The sequence below is a fragment of the Zootoca vivipara genome, chromosome 11, assembly GCF_965207765.1.
Source record: "Zootoca vivipara chromosome 11, rZooViv2.hap1.1, whole genome shotgun sequence".
Classification (NCBI taxonomy): Eukaryota; Metazoa; Chordata; class Lepidosauria; order Squamata; family Lacertidae; genus Zootoca; species Zootoca vivipara.
In genome coordinates, this window is record NC_142594.1 from 49,077,330 (window position 1) to 49,097,966 (window position 20,637).

At 42.4% G+C, this 20,637-nt stretch overlaps 1 protein-coding gene across 2 annotated transcripts in view; it reads left to right on the plus strand.

The window, feature by feature from the left end:
* Positions 1-20,637, plus strand: part of XYLB (xylulokinase) — a 97,363-nt gene that overhangs the window by 13,618 nt on the left and 63,108 nt on the right. For both annotated transcript variants that reach the window (XM_035129159.3, XM_088653460.1), the window contains exons 7-15: positions 670-735; positions 3,530-3,602; positions 12,356-12,474; positions 13,036-13,117; positions 13,425-13,465; positions 17,637-17,752; positions 18,131-18,246; positions 18,823-18,896; positions 20,001-20,097. In XM_035129159.3, the coding sequence (XP_034985050.3) occupies positions 670-735; positions 3,530-3,602; positions 12,356-12,474; positions 13,036-13,117; positions 13,425-13,465; positions 17,637-17,752; positions 18,131-18,246; positions 18,823-18,896; positions 20,001-20,097 (784 nt within the window). The remainder of the gene's footprint in view (positions 1-669; positions 736-3,529; positions 3,603-12,355; positions 12,475-13,035; positions 13,118-13,424; positions 13,466-17,636; positions 17,753-18,130; positions 18,247-18,822; positions 18,897-20,000; positions 20,098-20,637) is intronic.

Genomic DNA, 20,637 nt, shown 5'->3' on the forward strand with positions numbered 1-20,637 from the left:
TGTTGCCGGTGAGCGGTCTGATTATGAATGGTTGCTTCTGTGTTGCGTGCAATCAGAAGCATTGGTCCGGTGGGAGCGTTTGTCTGGCAGGTGAGCGTTTTTAGGCAACCCCCCCACCAAAGCTCAACAATTCTGGGCAATCTCCCCCCATTTTCTCAGTTTTTAGTTCTCCCAAATAGGGGGCGTGTTATACATGGGGGCATGTTATACATAGAAAAGTATGGTAAGTCCGTTTCAGCAAAGGTCCTCAGCAACTTTAATTTGAAGCTAGTGTGGATCTAACTAGTCTTCTCGCTGGGTTGTGCAAACTGAAGGACTTTAACCAGTTGAGAACTTGAGGTGATGCCTGGATCGCGATGGGAGTTTGCCTAGCCAACCAGCATTGCACATTCCACTGATTCGTCATTTCTGGAATGTAAATTGTGGCCAGGAATTCTCTTGCTGCAGTTTTCATTTTTCTTCTGCTTTTCCAAAAGGCGAGCAGAATTATCATAATGAGCCGATGCATTATAGTCTGTTTTGTGCCTATTGCAACCGAAAAGGAAATTCCATCATGCGTCAGACAAATTAAATACCCAAAGTGCAGCGTCCTGAACTCATTATGCCGAGTTAATGGTTATTGACTCAATTTACAGTTTGTGTTCCTAAGCATTGGCCTGTCTTTTGCAGCGTTTTACAGGAAACCAGATAGCGAAGATTTACAGCCAGAACCCCGAGGTCTACAAACACACAGAGGTTGGCTAATCTTCAGTTCACTTATTGGAAATCGGAGCTGATTTTTGTTTTTGCCTAGATATTTTGGAGAGGAACTTAGTTGCGCAAATTGTACTAGCATAAATAAAGCAACAGTTAAACAAACAAATTCTCACTAAATGGAAAACATTTTTTTTTGTGGGAAAATGCTTAGCAAGAGCTGCTGCTGAAATGTAAATCCTGGTGGTTTTGGCTTCAGCCTCAACCATTTTGTTAAACATGGGCAATGCATAGCTTTCTGACTACCAATCCATATACTTATAACATTTTTATACCACGTTTCATTCTTTTTTAGGCATTCAAAGTTGTGTACAATCCATTACTTTTTATTATTATTAAAAAAACACAATCACGCAATGAATGTACCGTATATTCCGGCTTATAAGACGCCCCCCCCCCCAAGTTAAAATATAGAGAAGGAACAGTTTCTTCTCTACAGCAATTTTGGCCTTAAATGGAAAGCCTGGACTTTGAAGTCATCTTATTTTACTTGTTATTTTGTATTATATTTACTGTTTTTAATTAGATTTTTGTAATTTTGGATTATGCGGAATGCTTTATCTGACTGGATGTAGCAACCGAGTAATTTCGTTGTTCCCGCAAGGGGACAATGACAATAAAGACATCTTATCTTATCTTATCTTATCTTATCTTATCTTATCTAGAGCTTGAGACATACTCTATATTTTATGTACTTGCAGCCGTGGACAAGCCCCGGCTAAATCTCTGGCAAGCCAGCGACTCGTGAGCAACAGCACCGGCAAAGCTACTCCTCTGCCTCCCTCCCCAGCTTGCTGTAAAGTGGCTCCTCCGTCTCCCTCCCTCCCTCCCAGCAAAGCGGTCCCCACCCCCCAGCAGCAGCACTAGCAAAGCTGCTCCTCTCCCTCCTCTCCGGCTCGCTGTCAAACCTCGCTGTGTCTTGATCTCCCTTTCCTCTGCGATTTCGGGGACTCGCCGAGCGGCGCCGGAATTGCGTCCGCGGCTCCGCAGAAGCGATTTCTGGCACTGCAGACATGTTGGATATGGGCAGCGTGGCACCAGAAATCGCTTCTGCGGAGCCGCAGACGCGATTCCGGCTCCGCTTGCCGAGTCCCTGCGTCGGTTTAGCGCAGCGTGTGGGGGACTTGCCGAGCGGGCAGCTCGGTTCACGGACCGGCAGGGCAGTACCCGGCGTATAAGACGACCCCTGACTTTGGAGAAGATTTTCGGGGGTTAGAAAGTCATCTTATACGCCGGAATATACAGTAGTCAATAAAATCAACTCACAGCAGTTTTAAATGCTTGTCCAAACAAATACTTTTTTTTTTTTACTGGGTGCTAGAAAGATTGCAGCTGTAGATGTTGGTCCCTTCATCAAGTCCAGACTTAGGGATGGCAGCTGTGTATCCTAACCAGTTAAGAATCCACCTGATATTCACAAGTTATTATTTATTTGATTGATATACTGTCCTTCATCAAAAGATCCCAGGGTGGTGTATAACATCAAAAGACATTTTACGGAGCATCAATAATGAAATCATAATAACAGTCCGCCCCCGGCTTTAACAGGTGATAGATTATTTAATGGCTAAAGGCCTGGGTATTTTCATAACTGTTAAGCTTCGTACGGCAGAAAAGTACAGTCAATAAATACACAGGAGGCTTTTTATCATCATCAAACTGTCTTACGCAGCCTGCATAAAATACTCATTAAAATTACCAATGAAATCAGATATTAGTTAGGTAGCCTATGTTTCCCCCCCAAAACAAAACGATTAGTTTTTAAAATATACATTATAAAATAAAGTTGCATATTAAAAGACATGTCACAATTACATGTGTGGGCATGTGTGGGACATACTTGAGCAGGAGAGGCTTTGGCAGGCGCTGAAAACTGTAATACCAAAGTGTAGATGCTGCTACACTGAAGGACTGATTCATTGCAAGTGCAGAACAAAAGTTGGCCCCTTTGCATCCACCTTTGGCCTACAGCTGTGCCCAACAGTGTTCAGTATCTATATCAGGGGTCAGCAAACTTTTTCAGCAAGGGGCTGGTCCACTGTCCCTCAGACCTTGGGGGGGGGGCGGACGGACTATATTTTGGGGAAAAAATAATAATGAACGAATTCCTATGCCCCACAAATAACCCAGAGATGCATTTTAAATAAAAGGACACATTCTACTCATGTAAAAACACGCTGATTCCCGGACTGTCCACGGGCCGGATATAGAAGGCGGTTGGGCCAGATCCAGTCCCCGGGCCTTAGTTTGCCTACCCATGATCTATATGGTATACTGTATATAAGGAACTGAAGAAGCTGCCTTATACTTGTTCAGGCTGCTATTCAGGTTTCTGGTCAGAGGTCTCCTGGGCCACTAGCTATCTCCTTGCTTTTACTGGAAATGCCAAGAATTGACCCCCCCCCCCGACCACCTGTAGGCAAAGTGTATGCTTTATTGAGCTTTGATCTGCCTTCTCTGAATTTGTTATGTTTTGGAGCATAGGTCCTGATTTTTCACCCTACTTGCATTTTGTTGTCCCCCTCCCCCCTTTGTATATCTCCCAGCTCCATATTGCCTTTGTATACTTGGGCCGAGAGCAGTCTTTGGGAAGTTCAGCACCCATAAGGACTATTGTTCAAGAAGACGTTTTTTAGTATCTTGTCTAACTCTTCCATTGAAAGTGGAACTTAAAAAATGCTTATTTTTTATTTTATTGGAATGAGCCCTTGATCTGTTTGTAAATCAAAACGAATATATTTTGCGTTCAGTTTCTCATTTCCCTTTTCTCTTCCAGAGGATCTCTTTGGTCAGCAGCTTTGCAGCCTCCCTTTTCCTAGGGGCTTATGCTCCCATTGATTACAGTGACGGTAAGTGACTTCTAGGCTTGTTTGTTGGCTGTGTAATATGTTTGACCCGATTCAAAAGGTCTCTCTTGACCAGGCATCCCCAAACTGCGGCCCTCCAGATGTTTTGGCCTACAACTCCCATGATCCCTAGCTAACAGAACCAGTGGTCAGGGATGATGGGAATTGTAGTCCAAAACATCTGGAGGGCCGAAGTTTGGGGATGCCTGCTCTTGACCATTGGGAGTGAACGAAAGAAGCCATAAAGAGTTTTAATACCTGAAATATGGCATGAATGGAGCAATAGTGCTTCTGGTAAAGCAGATCAAGCATCAGATTTGAATTTGGGAGCCTAGGATTTACTTCCTGTTCGGTCACAGATCAATTGGGTAGCCTTGGGAAAGCCTATCTTGCTTGGAGACTGTCTAAACCAGATGTAGGGAACATATTGTTGGACTCCAATTCCCATCACCCCCTGACTACTGGCCGTGCTGGCTGGGGATGAAGAGAGTCCAGCATTATCTGGAGGGCCACAGGTTATTATCATTTAACCATGGGGTGGGGGTGCAGGGCATCATGAAGGTGGCTGCTGATGTACTAGCATGCAGCTGCAAACAAATAGGCATGGTGACCTGTGCCATATGGAGCCATATGAAGCAGCTGGGCTAAGCCAGGTAAGGAAGTTTTGGCGCTGCTCCCCAAAAAGCCCAACAACTTTGGGCGACCTCCTTAAAAAAAAAGCTCAACATCTCTTTTAAAAAGTGGGGGTTGCTATGCCGATGTTATCATAAGATCTCAGGGCAGTTCACAGAATAAAGGTTCCCCATCTCTGCTCCTTTCTATCCCTTCCACACACCCCTTCTTAGAGTGACTGTGACACCAAAGTTATCGGTGTTTAATGCAAGACAGACTTCCTCTGTAGTAGAGTTTGCTTGGTGTGAATCATGGATAGCATTAACCATGGTTCACATTGCGACCAGTACAATATTTAACCATGGTTCAAGTTATTGCACTAGAGTGGAGAATGGTGGAAAGTGATGGAAGGGAAGGGAGCGTTCCATCCCCCGGTGTTCTCCTGAACTCTTAAAAAATCGGCAGACGATTGCATCTGCTGATGTAGCATGCAGCTGCAAACAAATAGGCATGGCGACCTGTGCCATATGAAGCAGCCTTCATCGAATAATGATTCCCTTCTTCATTTCTGCTTGGTTTATAAAGATACTCAGTCCAGCTGTTTAGCCCTCCAGTAGGATCGTGAACAGATCCTTAAAAAAAAATTAAGAAATCCAATAAGCTCCAGCAGAAAGTGTGTGTGTCATAAAAGCAAATCTAGGATGACGTTCCAGTTCCAGGAGGCACAAATCTCTTCCTGTAAAATGTTTTGCACTTTGTTGATTGATTTTTTAAAATGTGCCAAAAAACTATATTAGAATGACAAATGATTTCCATTTATACTGTGTGGGGTTTTGTTTTTAAGTGAGAAACTTGAGACTAAACGACTTAAATGTGTCATTTGATGTATCACCCTTTTCGAGTGATAAAACACTAAAACTTTTGAAAACAGCCATTCTGCTCTCACCATGGAGATGCCTAAAATTCACTCTCACCACAGAGATGTCTTACTTTCACAGATAGTGACTTGCATAAGGCATAAAATGCGTGTAGTTATTTGACCTAGCTCTTCATGTCCAAAAGCAGCTCTTTTTCTACTGTGCTAATAGCCTATTTCTAATAATTTAAGTTGCAAATGCTTTCTTGCACCTATTCCGTGTTGGTTTTGCTTGCACCCATTCATAAAGTCTGGGTTCCATTCCATTTTTTGCACACTTTCTGAAAGAAAGCACACACAAAACTGTTCAAATTGCACATATTTCGTTTGCACTCTTTCAATAAAATAAACATCTTGCAACACAATTCCTCCACCCCTAAAATATGTATTTAATCTGCATTTTAAATGTAAAATATGTGCACTTTTGGGGACTGATTCTGTAGAATCTGGAGAAGTCTGTAATCCGATTGATAGTTATGTTTTGATCTTAAGCAGGTTCAGGAATGTCAAATTGTAGAAAGCAGACTGAACAATTTCCTTCCCTAGCTTTCTCGTCCTCTCAGCAGCTGGACTGAGGCTTTCTTGAGGCAGCTGGATTTGCCTCTGGCCTTGATAAATTTCTTCCACTTTTGTTTTTTTCCAAATTGTGAAGAGATTTTTTTTGGAGAGGGGATAATAAGATGAAGCCAGTACAGTCGTACCTTGGTTTTCGAACATAATGGGTTCTGGAAGTCCATTCAACTTCCGAAATGTTAGGAAACCAAGGCACAGCTTCCGATTGGCTGCAGGAGCGTCCTGCAGCCAGTCGGAAGCCGCACCGGACGTTCGGCTTCCGAGGCAAAGTTCGCAAACTGGAACACCTACTTCCGGGTTTGCGACATTTGAGGTCCGAGTTGTTCGTGAACTAAGCTGTTTGAAAGCCAAGGTCCGACTGTAATTAAAGACTCCCATCACCCCCCTGCAGGAATAGAAACTGACATGGGGCAATCACAAGAAAGATTGTTCAAAGGTTACTTACTAATTGCTCAGCCAGTATCAACAGGAAGTAATAAAATGGCCAGAGCCTGCAAAAAGGAAGGGTGTAAAGTCATGAGGGCCTTAACATTACTTTGTCTGTCCGCAGTAGAGAGGCTGGAGCTACAATAGAATAGAAATATAGAAATACAGTGGTGCCTCGCTTAACGAATGCCCTGCTTAACGAAATTTTCGCTTAACGAAAGGATTTTTCGAGCGGAGGTTGCCTCGCTAGACTAATGCGTTTTACGAAAAATTTGTCTAGCGAATCACGGTTTCCCATAGGAATGCATTGAAATTCAATTAATGCGTTCCTATGGGCAAAAATAATAATAATTTTTTTTAATGCATTCCTATGGGATTCGCTAGACGAATTTTTCGTTATAAGAAAAGACCTGTGGAACGAATTTAATTCGTCTAGCGAGGCACCACTGTACTTTATTGTCACTGTACCACTTGTTTACAGTGAGATTAAACGTTTAATAGCATTTTAGGACAAAAATTACCAGAAATCTGATCTGATCTGAATAATAATAATAATAATAATAATAATAATAATAATAATAATTTATTATTTATACCCCGCCCATCTGGCTGGGTTTCCCCAGCCACTCTGGGCGGCTTCCAACAGAAAAATAAAACACAGTAATAAAGCACAGTAAACATTAAAAGCCTCCCTGAACAGGGCCGCCACCCAGGAGGGCAATACATAAAGCATTGGAAGTCAACAATTTGGGGAGGATGGCAATTCCAAAGAAAAGAGTTGTGTAGCATCAATCTTTGTAACGTAAAGGACAAATGAGGAGAAATTCTTTGTCAGCCTTGAACTTCTTTGTGCATTTAGGAAAGATGTTTTTGCGTACCTGGTTAATATTGTGTCAGCGTTTGTATATTCCCTAAAAATGTCAGTTGTGTTGCTTGGCCACTTTGAGTTTTGAAGTGAGCTGCTATATCCACTTAGTGAGCCTCTCTATTCATCCACATATTGACCCCACTTTTCATCTAAACATTGCCGCCTCTTTGCATTCGTCATTGAACCACGACCTGAGAGAGAGAGAGAGAGCTGCTATTCATTGGTAGTTTTGTATCTATTCAGAGTAGTAGACCAAAGTGATTGAATACACTTGATGTGGATCTGTGGGGCAGCACCGTTCTTTACATTGCTGCTTAATGAATGTCTCTTTCTTTCTCTTCCTGTCTTCTCTCAAGCAATATCTCTCTGTATAGATAACAGCAGGTTGTAAAGCAGAACAATGCAAGGGCAAAGTCCTCGCCAATCCTTTCTGAATCGGCGCAAGCAAGCTTCCAAACTCCGTGGGTATAGTCCCACCGAGATGTGGTCTCATTGCTTTCAGTAAGCAAGATAACCTTGTGCTCAAGTTCTTTCGATTTTTTTAAAACACAATTCAACCTGGGTGTTCCTCCAACTGGGGATCAAAGAGGACTTATAATAATAATAATAATTCATACAGTTGCCTGTAAAATCCCATCATGACAAAGTCCCATTTACCCAGCTTGGAGGGGGGGGGGAGTCTTTCAGAACAACAACAACAAAAATAGTCTCCATTTGTTTCTGGAAAGTGCAGATAGTGGACGCCCGGCATATCTTGACAGGAAAGTTATTCAACAGAACTAGGGGCAGCCACACTAAAAGCCCTGCTCTGAGTTGATGTAAAGTAAGATTCTGAGATTTTTGGAACTTCTGCAAGTTCTTCTGCAGGTCACAGCAATCTATTGGGTATCTAAGGGATATGGTAGTCTCTCAAGTAATCTGGTGCTGAGCTGTGTAGGGCCTTATATGTCAGGGTTGCAACATTTTTTTGCGGGGGGGGGGGATATGATGTAGCAACCATAGTTGTTTCATCTTTTTATTGGGATATGGAAATGTATAGAGAATCTCCAGGTTGAAACCTGGTAGCACTTTGCAAGCTGTAGTAGTAGTAGTAGTAGTAATTATTATTATTATTATTATTATTATTATTATTATTATTAATTTATTTACCCAGCTTCATCTGAAGAACACAATGCGGTTTACAATATAAAATGCTTATTAACAAACATTGGCCCGATAAAAGGTATCTCCTGTGCTGCTGTTATTTAATTTGTGAATCGCTTTCCACGTATATCTCCCAAAGCAATTTACAGAAGCATCCTTAAGAACAGCTGCAATAGCAGCCCTATAGGTTTACACATAACACAAAATGAACACCTTTTCGTCTAGCACTAGCGGGAAAAGAACAAAAATGCCTTCAGTTGTTTCTGGAAAGTACAGTTCCACAGAAAAGGAGTAGCCACATCCAGACCAACCTCAATAGTAGCCCGACATAGAGTGCATCGCCTTTCTGGGCTGAAAACACTGACAAGACATATCAAAGTGTGTTAATGGGTCATGATTTACTGGACAGTCATTGTTATTAGAAGTCATTAATTCTGGATGAAGAGGCTGGGAAAGTTGATCTACGGATAGTTTTGCAATCCAGATGACGGAACCTAATTTTCTTTGGCTGATGGTTTTGTTTACCATCCAGCTAGCTGTATAGTTCACGGGGTTACAAGCACCGCTGAGATGTATTAAATTACTGGGCATACTGAATAAATAATCTTAGGTCTGCAATGCAAGCATTAGTGGACTGGTTTTACTGGTTTCGTTGGTTTAGACGATGTGCTTTGTACAGAGGAGATTAGAGAATCATGCACAGATGGAGTTTAAAGATTGGAGCTATCTTGCCCTTTTGCAAAGTGGCACAAGAGAGTTCTGATTAAATGTTTCTCAGGGTTCAGAGAAGTCAGGGATTTCATCTGAAAATCGCCATATGTTGCTTTAAAACTGCAGTTGCTCATTGAATACATTAATCTGTCAATTCTTGGCCTTTATGCAAATGGCAAATCTTTAGAGTTTTTTGTTTTGTTTTAAATTAAACCCCACCACCAAATAGAAATGGAAAGAACAGCAGCAACCTAAATTGAATGGAATATGTATCTGGTTCATACTCGTAAAATTATTTTGTAGGGGGAAGGGTACATTGAGCAACAAAACCTAAGCATGAATAGTTGAATATGTTTACAAAGTTTTCTAATGGGTGAAATAATTTTGATTTTCAATATGTAACAGGCTTTCCAGTTGCTTCCCTTTTGGATTCAGTAGCTAGAACACAGGAATATAGGGGCAAGTTGACTTCCATCTGAGCAACTGAAACTGCATAGATAGAATATTGCCTGAATGTTTCCACTTCTGTTACCATTTAAACTTACCTTTCAAAAAAGAAAAATAATTGAGGGTTGGAAGTTAAAGAATGGGATCTGGAAATAAGTCCAAAGAGTTAAAGAAAAGGCAATAATAGTTTTGAAGGAGAAGGCAAGAGAGAGGAATAGTTTTGGCATCAGAGTGCTGGAAGGATGTGAGTAGGCCCAGGCGATGTATCGTACTTGGTTCCTGTTGGTGGATATCAGGGTACTAGTGAATAATGAAGATCATGCAAGCCTAAAGCCTGGCCTCATTGATTTTAAACTCTATGCTGCACCTGGTATCTTTTAGGTGATGTTAGATAACGGATTTTAGATGCTGGATGTTTCCCCCTAAACTGGAGTAGCCTAGGCTCAGATGCAAGAGTATAGCTTCTGTGAAATAACTGGTACCTCTGTGGCACCTCTCTGGTCTGAGCAGTGTTCATAACCAACCATGTGTTCTTCAAGTCCTGGTTTTCAACTAAAGCGAGTGCCCATGGAACGATGCCAGCCCACTAATTGCTTCCTGGTCCGCGGCAAGGGAGCCAGTTCAGCCTCATGCCAATTGGCAGCATGCTTCAATGTCTCCTTCCTCCAGTAGCAACTGGAGAACTGGCAGGGTCCCAGAAGAAGAGCAGATTTAGTGCCTCTCTATTTATAAAGAGAAAGAAAGAAAGAAAGAAAGAAAGAAAGAAAGAAAGAAAGAAAGAAAGAAAGAGAAAGGGATGAGAGTGGGATGGAAATAAGCCTCAGGGAATCACAGTCCTAGTAGCTTTCCCTCTACACCTTGGAAGAGATCAGAACAAAGAAACACCTAAAAGGAAAGGTTTGCCAATAGCTGGGTGAGACGAGAGAGAGAGAGAGAGAGAGAGAGAGAGAGAGAGAGAGAGAGAGAGAGAGAGAGAGAGAGAGAGAGAATAACTTAATTGAAGCTGAAAAATGAAGTAAAGCAGAGTAGGGAGGGAAAAGAGAGAGCATTGACAGAAGTGCAAGAGGTGGATTTACACTGTTTTTAAAAAGACAAGAAGAGAAAAGGCACAAAAGCAAGAGAGAGCACTTGACTCTCCTCTGCCATGTATGAAGTGAGCTGCTCAGGGTGTTGCTAGCCTCTACTCCGAATTGCTGGAAAACCACTACCCGTTTTGTCTTTTGGGAAGATGTTTGGTTGCCTTCTTACATCTTTTTGTTAGCATGCACACAAGATATCTGAGTGGGTGGCGGATGCATCTTGATTCCTGGGGCTGCTTCCAGACTGTCACTTTTTTGTGGATATGATTTGATCATAAGCTGACAAATTTATGTTGTGCAATAGCAAGTGAATTTGGTGCTCTTGTGTGACAAACCTGCTTTAAAACAAAGCACCACCACCACAGGTCTGAAATTTCTGTGGATCATGAAGAACTTTCTGAGGGTAAGAGATGTTTGACAGTGGAATAGACTTCCTTGAAAGGTGATGGATTCTCCTTCATTGGAGGTTTTTAAGCAGAGGTTGGATGGGCATCTGCCACGCATGTTTTAATTGACATTCCTGCATTGCAGGAGGTTGGACCAGATGACCCTCAGGGTGCCTTCCAACTCTACAATTCTATGATTCTGTGAAAGTACACACAGGAAAATGTGAGATGGCGGTGTTACTGGGTGATGTCATATAATATCTGCAAACAAATCAGAATGAATGCTCGGTAAACAGTGACATTGTACAACAATCTTTGTACAAATTTTGTGCAAACATATCAAGGTGGATGCTCAGTAAACAGTAAAATGAAGAAAATGTCATGGAAATTATGCAAAAAATATTCACAGAAAAGATGCATAACAAAAGCATCTTTAATACAAAAAAAGTTTGTGGTGGAGAAAACCACACAGCAGGCAAACTGAAAGCATAGCTTCTGAATGTTGGCTCAGTTGGCTCTTGGTATGGCAAGCCAGAAGGGCCAAAATACTACAGAAGATCTTCATGTTAATGCATGGCACCTGAAAGTGCTGTTTGAATGCTCAGCTATAGTTACATCCTTACCTCCACAACCTGTCCAGATAGTGAATGCTGCTAAATGCCCGGACGAGGACGAGGATGATAATAATAATAATAATTCATATACTGTATATCTCAGCACAATGAATAATTACTGTAAGTGATGACAGGGAACATACGATACCACCAACACTTAAAAAAACTCACAGCGACAAGAATAAAAGATGTTACTCATTAAAACTGGCATCAATAAAACTAGGTGTTACACATTAAAAGCTTGTTGAAATATGTGTCTAGTTTCTGGCAAAAGAAGCAGAAAGAGGGAGCCTGACAGATTTCAGTGGGATAGAACATTCCAGAATTGTGGCATCACCACAGAAAGGACCTTGCTCCTCCTAGGTCTCCAGCGATGCACGGGGAGATTTTGAGGATGGGTGCGAGAGATGGCCGTTTCTGGGACGATGCTGCGGCTTTTTGAGTTTCAGCTGCTCTGTACCAGGTGTAACCACAGGCCTGTTTTCATACCGAGTGTCCTTAAACATTCTTTTTAGTGTTTTAAACATCGGCTATTAAGTTTTCAAATGCCCTCTTATTTCAGAAGCAAGTTTGGGACAAGCTATTACAAAGGGAATCATTGCAATGTGCTCAGGACGTGACCATTGGCCTGAGCATAGATGTGCTACAAATGAACAAATGTTTAATCTGTGGAATGTTTGGGGTGGTGGGCATGCTCTCTTCAAGGTGCAAATCCCTTTCTGAACTGCCCTTGCCTCTGTTAACTTGCTGCACTACTTCCAGCTGACTTCCTTCACATCAAATTATCCGCACCCCCCCCTACCCAGTTTGTGTATCTGGTATTGTGAGCCTGTGGGGATGGAAATTATGTTTTGTTTGCTTGATCACCAGGGGAGCACCCCCTTGTCCAGCCAGCTGAGATCTGCAGGGTGCAGAGCCTTCACAGTAGTTGCACCCACGCTTTTGGCTGCTGGGCAAAAAAAAAGCTGCTTCCCTTCTCAGGTTCTGGCATGAACTTACTGCAGATCCACGAGAAAGTATGGAGTCCGGTCTGTCTGGATGCTTGTGCACCTGGATTAGGGGAAAAGTTGGGCCATCCTGTACCATCTAGCAAAGTACTGGTATGTACTGCTGTGACAAACATGACAGTGGAGGATTAAGGCCTGTGTCTCCTACACTTATTTGTATTTTCAATGGACTGCAAATTTAAACTGGTTTAAATTACCGTGGCTTTCCCCCCCCCCCAAAGATCCCTGGGACTTAGATTGTTGGAAGGAATCTAAGAAATTAATTGATAGCTGCAAAATTTGGCTGTATATGTTATGTGATCTACAGGTATTGTGAATGCTGTTTTAGAGTGAAAGAGAGTCTGCCATCGGCCTTGAAGTGGCTACTTGCTCTTGTTTGAAACTGATGTGGCAGATTATTTCAGGCACAGGTACTTGCGAGTGTACTGTAAAAACGTTAGGTTAAAAAAATGCTGGTAGAATTTTGAGTCTGTGTAACAAAATAGTAGACTGTGGCTGCTGGATTTATCTTTTGAAGTGCTCACTTAGACTTTTGTGGATCTTCTGTAGAGGAAGCTAGATGTTTTTCTTAAAGTGTCATATGTTCAATGCAAAAGGGTTGTGGCACTATTAAACCAAAAACCTTTCATATTGTACTCTTTCCCCCCATTTTAGGGTTCTGTTTCACCCTACTACATCCAGCGCTTTGGGTTTAATTCTGGCTGTAAGGTCGTTGCATTTACTGGAGACAATCCAGGTAAGAAAGTCTCTCCATAATTCTATCCCTTGTCTATTTTTCTCTAGGTCCCTTATGATTATTCTAAAGAGGCTGCAATGGTTTCTGTGCCTAGATTGCAGCCATCCAGAAAAAGAAAGGTGAACTTAAGTCTTATGATGAACAATGGGATTTAGTTGCACAATTAGCAGCTTCAGTCCCATTTACTTTTGATGGAATTAAGGTGCGCCTCTATCTTTTCAGTTGTATCTATTGTGCAGGGTGTCCTAGCATCCGATACAGAGGCTAATCCCATAATTTCACAGGACTCTCTTACTTGCATTTTCAGCATCCCTGGCAGCAATGAGACTTAGAGAAGGGGACATTGCAGTAAGTGTTGACATGTTCATGCTATGCTCATGCTACTAATCCAGTGCTTTATGGGGTAGTTGCCTTGAGCAGCAGTTCTGCATTATACATATTGGTGTTTGACATATTTTGAAAATGCCTTTGAAATATCACCTTCAGGTTCTGTTGATTTAAATGGAAGATAAGGCTGCAATCCTTAGCATAGTTACTTGGGAGCAAAATCTATGGAACATAATAGTATTATTATTATTATTATTATTATTATTATTAATACCCCGCCCATCTGGCTGGGTTTCCCCAGCCACTCTAGGTGGCTTCCAGCAAAACTTTAAAATACAATAATTCATCAGATATTAAAAGCTTCCCTAAACAGGGCTGCCTTCAGATGTCTTCTAATAGTTGGATAGTTGTTAATTTCTTTAACATCTGATGGGAGGGTTTTCCACAGGGTGGGCGCCACTACCAAGAAGGCCCTCTGCCTGGTTCCCTGTAACTTTTCTTCTTGCAGTAAGGGAACCACCAGAAGGCCCTCGGAGCTGGACCTCAGTGTCCAGGCAGAACGATGGGGGTGGATACAGGTAGGTAGCCGTGTTGGTCTGGATCGAAGTAAAATAAAAAAATTCCTTCAGTAGCACCTTAAAGACCAACTAAGTTTTTATTTTGGTATGAGCTTTCGTGTGCATGCACACTTCTTCAGATACAGTGAAATGGAAGTTTCCAGGCACTTATGTAGAGAAGGGGTGGGGAGGGGTGGGGATGGGGAGGGGGGATCACTCAGAAGGGTGGTGGAAATGGGTGATTGACTGACTGATAGCTGTTGATGACCGCAAACGACTGCAAATGGTTTTGCATGAAAAAGCAAGGGTTGAGATGGCTGAAGATCGCTTATCATGTATAATGAGATAAGAACCCGATATCTCTGTTCAAACCAGGTCCCTCCATGGTTTTGAGCTTGGTGATAAGTTGCAATTCAGCAACTTCTCTTTCCAGTCTATTTCTGAAATTCTTTTGTAGTAAGACAGCTACTTTGAGATCTTGTATAGAATGTCCTGGGAGATTGAAGTGTTCTCCTACTGGTTTTTCTGTCTTCTGGTTCCTGATGTCAGATTTATGTCCATTTATCCTTTGGCGTAGGGTTTGGCCTGTTTGTCCAATATAGAGAGCTGAAGGGCACTGTTGGCATTTGATGGCATACACAATGTTAGAGGATGAGCAATTAAATAGTCCTGAGATGGTATGTTGGATGTTGTTGGGGCCAGTAATGGTGTTGTCTGGGTGTATGTGGCAGCAAAGTTGGCATCTGGGTTTATTGCAGGCTCTGGTACCAGTGTCCATGTTAAGTCTGGTGGTTGTATTATTGTGGGTGAGGAGTTGTTTAAGATTGGGTGGCTGTCTGTAGGCAATGAAAGGTCTTCCTCCCAGAGCTTGAGAAAGGGAGCGGTCATTGTCCAGGAGAGGCTGTAGATCTCTGATGATGCGTTGTACTGTTTTAGCTTGGGAGCTGTATGTGATGACTAGTGGTGTTCTGTTATTTTCTTTTTTGGGTCTGTCTTGCAGCAGGTTCTCTCTAGGTATCTGTCTGGCTCTGTTGATCTGTTGTTTAACTTCATCAGGTGGATATTTTAGTTCTAAAAAGGTTTGCTGTAGATCTCTTAGGTGAGATTCTCTGTCTGTAGAGTTGGAACAGATGCGGTTGTAACGTAAGGCCTGGCTGTATACGATGGATTGTTTGGTATGTTTGGGATGGTAGCTAGAAGCATGTAGATATGTTTGTCGGTCAGTTGGTTTTCTGTATAAGGTGGTGTCTATACGTCCATCCTGTATTTTTATAGTAGTGTCCAAAAAATGTATTTCTTGCATAGATTGGTTCATTGTTAGGTTGATGGTGGGGTGAAAGTCATTGAATGTCTGGTGGAAGGTTTCCAGGGTCTGTTGTCCATGTGTCCAGATAATAAAAATATCGTCAATGTATCGCAGGTACAGGAGAGGTTTGAGTGGGTAGGAGTTAAGGAAACGTTGTTCTAAATCTGCCATGAAGATGTTGGCATACTGTGGGGCCATGCGGGTGCCCATGGCTGTGCCGCTGATCTGGAGGAACAGGTCATCACCAAATTTGAAGTGGTTGTGGGTAAGGACAAAGTGGCAGAGTTTGGTAGCAAAGTCCGCTGTGGTTTTATCTGAAATGGTGTTCCTTATGGCTTGTAAACCATCATTGTGTGGGATGTTGGTATATAGAGATTCCACATCCATAGTGGCTAGTATAGTATTGTTAGGAAGATTGTTCAAATATTGTATTTTCCTCAGAAAATCTGTGGTGTCACGTACGTAGCTGGGAGCACTGATAGCATATGGTTTCAGAACAGAGTCCATATAGCCGGAAACACCCACTGTAATGGTGCCAATACCTGAGATGATGGGGCGTCCTGGGTTTCCTGGTTTGTGTATTTTGGGTAGAAGATAGAAAGTTCCTGGCCGAGGTTCCGCTGGTGTGTTTGTGAGGATCTGTTCTTGGATGTGTAGGGGTAGCTCCTTAATAATCTTGTTCAGTTCTTTTTTGTATGCTTGTGTGGGGTCTGAGTCCAATTTCATGTAAAAGGCAGTATTGGAAAGTTGTCTGTGGGCCTCTTGGATGTAATCAGTTTTGTTCATGATGACGACAGCTCCACCCTTGTCTGCCTCTTTAATTATAATGTCTGGGTTGTTCCTGAGATTTTCTATGGCTCTCCTTTCAGCATGGTTTAGATTTTGTTGTAAGCGATGGTGTTTTCTGGTCACATCCGTTTGGATTCTGTGGCGGAAGCATTCGATGTACAGATCTAGTGTGGTATTGCGTCCATCAGGAGGGGTCCATGTGGAGTCCCTTTTTGTGTAACTTCTTTTCGGTGGTAGTTGGTGGTCAATGTTCTGTTCATTGATGCGTTTGGAGGGTGATGGTTGTTCCCCAGTAAGTTGAGAGGTGTTGTGTTGTGGGGATGTAGTTTGTTCTACTTTGTCTTGTTCTTGTGTGTGATGAAAATACTCCTTCAGGCGTAAACGGCGGAAAAATGCTTCCAGGTCCCCGCAGAACTGAATCATGTGTTGGGATTTGGCAGGGCAGAATGATAGTCCCCGTGAAAGGACGGATTCCTCAGCTGGGCTGAGTGTTTGCTGTGAAAGATTGACAATGTTGTTGATCTTGTTTTGATTGGTGGCCTGTAGGTTGGAAAGGTTGCAGAGTTTTTTATTTTTCTGGTTCTTCAGTAACTCCAGTTGAGAGTGGTAAATGGTTTGTTTTTCCTTGTGGAACTTCTGCCAGGCCGGGTGATTCCTGATGGAGTTCTCCAGTGCAGAGAGTTCCTCCTTTATTAACTTCTGTTTGGAATACAGAACGCCGATAAGATGTTTCAGCAGTTTCTTAGATAAAGTGTGGCATGGGGGTGGAGACGCTCCTTCAGGTATACTGGACTGAGGCCGTTTAGGGCTTTAAAGGTCAACACCAACACTTTGAACTGTGCTCGGAAATGTACTAGGAGCCAATGTAGGTCTTTCAAGACCGGTGTTATGTGGTCTTGAAGTAAATCCTTACATATAGTGGGATTTATGGTACTTCTGAATCTTAAAAAGCATGGGAATCCTGTTATGCATGTCCTTAAATATTTCCCCATTAAGATCAGTGGTGCTTAAAATGCTTAATTTTGACTGGATTGTGTGCCCTAACAAGCATAGGAAGTGTGCATTGATTACCCTTTGCTGATCTGAGGTTTATTTCATTTCTGTTGAGAAGGTTTTCGGAATGGATTGAGATGATGTAGAAAGAGAGTTGATTAACCAACCTAGTGAAACGACTCTCTGCTTGAATGCATAAACAAGCTCTGTTAAAAGGTATGGCTTGGAGTGAAGTCGGGTGCTAGGAAGGCTTGGGATTCTGTGGCGGCTGTTTCACGCACGCAAGTCATCACTGTATGTCACAGTTGTTCAGTGACGATTATGTATGTGTGAGAATTTACCCTAATAAATCCATAGATTTCATTTTAGTCCCTTCTGCTCTATGCTTCACGCAAAGGTGACAAGCCAAGCTGATACCTCAAGAATGCAATTGCCTTAATGTGTAATTTAAAGATAATTAGTACTACAAACAAATGGGTTTAATTTAATTTCTGCATTGCTTTTCATGCACATTGTGCGCTAACACCTCAATTATTTCCTCTCACAGATTAGCCTTGGCACTAGTGATACATTGCTTCTCTGGATTAAAGAGCCAAAACCTGCTTTAGAAGGTCACATCCTCTGCAGTCCAGTTGATTCACAAGCCTACATGGCCATGCTGTGGTAACAAAGTTTACATTGTTTCACATATGAATACTGTGTCTATTTGGAGTTGGGCCAGTGGCCTGTTTTCTGTAGTCCTGTCGACTCTAACTGAGCGCTGGAGTAGGTCCAGTGATCTCTCTTTTACGAGGTGTGTCCCCAGCTAAAATAAGCTTTGGTTACACAATTAGATCTTATTAGATCTGATAGCATCTCTAGATTCCAGGAACCCACAAGCCTTTTCAGACAGACTTCTGTTAACTTGTAGGTCAGACATGCAAAAAGTAAGTCCTACCAGACCCCCCCCAACAAAAGAGTGATGTAACTTTCAAATTTTGATCGGATCTGTTGCGAGATTTGACTGGCATTTTATAACTTTAGTTTTATAATTTACTTTAGTTATAAGAATGGTTCTTTGATGAGAGAGAAGATTCGAGATGAGCTTGCCTCTGGCTCATGGGAGGAATTTTCCAAAGCGCTTGTGTCTACGGCTGTTGGAAATGATGGGAATGTGGGTATGTGTCTTTGAAGAGAGGGAAGTATCAAGGTTTGATTAGATACTTTAGCATCTGCTCCACTGGGCTCTTGTGCACCAATGACCTGCTCATCTACCAGAAGAGCAACACAATCTTCTGTTAACTGCTATCAGACACACTGGCTGCAGCAGACTACTAGTAGCCACTGGAAGAGACATAGAAATCACCATCAGAAAAAGGCAGTGCTTCTTACCTTGCGAGTCACAGTCAAACTCTGGTTAATAATTGTGGCTTCCAGGACAAGTGCATGCCATTGTTTGCTGGTTAAGATGTAATGGCAGGCCGTGGTTTACCAGAAACCAGGAAGTACCTATTTAAACAGAACATATAAGGGGAGGAGGGAGATGGAAGAAGGAAGGGGGGGGGGGAAGAGAGAGAGAGAGAGAGAGAGAGAGAGAGAGAGAGAGAGAGGAAGAAGCATGTAAAGACCCCATGTAATACCCTAACACAAAGTGTAAATCATTCTGCTTATTCTCTTCATATTATATATATATATATTAGGTTAAAGATGGTTGTTACCAAACAAAAATGTAATATTTTAAACTTTCCATTTAGGCTTTTATTTTGATGTGATGGAGATTATACCAGAGACCATGGGAATTCACCGATTCAACACACACAACAACAGAGTAAGACCAGCCTCACATCTTTGTTTAAGGGTTACTTGAAGCATAATTGAATTCCAGCCTGGGCAACACTTCCACATACAACCCGTGTCACAACTTTGCATGTTCCAAAATCCATAACCAGGCAATACCAACCAAAACAGATATCAAGCTTTTCAGTTCCCTAGAATGTATGGCACGTCAAGTTTGTCCGTGGGATATTTTGATTCAAATCCCTCCTCCGCCCCTGATTTCAATAGCAATGGGTTTGGGCTAGACACTCTTGTCTGTACCACAGCTTTCCATTTTTAAGACGAGAGATAGTAACCGCAGCCGAACCTCACAGGCTTGTCATGAACATAAATAAGGGTTACAAAGCACTTTAAACACTTGTTTTCTAGCAGTGATCCTCAGGAGGAAGTCCCACCACGTTCGCTTGCTTCCTAGTGCGTGAACTTTGGTCTGCAGCCATCAGTGCAGTAAAACAAAACAATGTGCAGGTCCATGGGGGAGTTTGTCAATATTTGTGATACAAGGTTCCTTATTTAAATGGTGTACATGGGACAGAGAGAAATTGATGCCACACCTCACTGAATTAGGCTTCAATCCCAAGCACACTTACCTGGGAGTAAGCCCCACTCAACTCAGTGGAGCTTGCTTCTGGGTAGACATGCAAAGGATTTCACTGTTACGAAGGGAAGTGACAACACCGCAGGGTTAGTTTTAATCAGGCAGCAGGGAGACAAGTTTCTGCTGGTGAATTTATCTGTGGCTCTGCTTTCTGCACTCCACCCCTCCAACGAAAAGGTTCTGTAAGCAAGCTTCAAAAGGTCCTTTGCATATGAAGGAGAAAATACAGAAACAAAGTTAGCAGTTGTGCTGCAAATATTTCATCATGCATTGATTTCAGGATTGAGGAATGTGCCAGCTAGGACAAGATTATGAGCTGAATTGGGGTTGTTGTCATGATGCTGCAGGAAGGCAGAGTAGCTCTGACTAAGTACAGACTCGGAAGGCGAAGGCAACTTTGTCGCATCATAAACCGGGCACTTGGTGTGCATGGTTTTAAAGTAGCCCCTCCTGCTGCATTGGGCGCATGGATATTAATCTGTTTCTCTTTCTTTACAGGTCTCATCATTTCCCAAGGAATTGGAGATACGGGCCTTGATTGAAGGGCAGTTCATGGCCAAAAGGATTCATGCTGAAAAGCTGGGATATGCAATCCGTGAGTGTGTCTATGGCATGACAAGAGGGCTAAAAGAATTCTGCATTAAGCTGATAAGTCCTGTTTGAGTAGTTCCAGGCCGATCTGGATCAAAAAGAGCACAACTGCCCAGCTCTGAGGAGCACTGCCATGCTGAAGGGTCCCTGTGGGTCAGTAGTTTGAGTGTGGGCTAGAGAAAGCTTCCTCAGAGTTTTCCCTTTTCTAAACACTGGATCTGAAATGAAATATCCTGCCTGAGAGAAGGGGTGCTGAAATGGAAAAAAGTGAATCACTTGGATCTACAGAGGATTGAAAGTGTAGTTTGGGTGGTCTTCTTCCTTTTACTCTTCGACGCCATATTGTGCGATTGTTACAAGCATCAGTGTCCCTGGATGTTGTGGGTGACTGCTGGCTACATTCTGGCTCTTTGTGCATTGAGTGAAGTCCTGGCTTGCCAGTGAAAGGAAGGGTGGTTTGTTGCAGGAGCTGAGCCAAAAGTAGGAAATCACTATGCACTTGAGGTCTAACCATGTCGGCTGCTTCAAGCCTTCCAGAGCCATC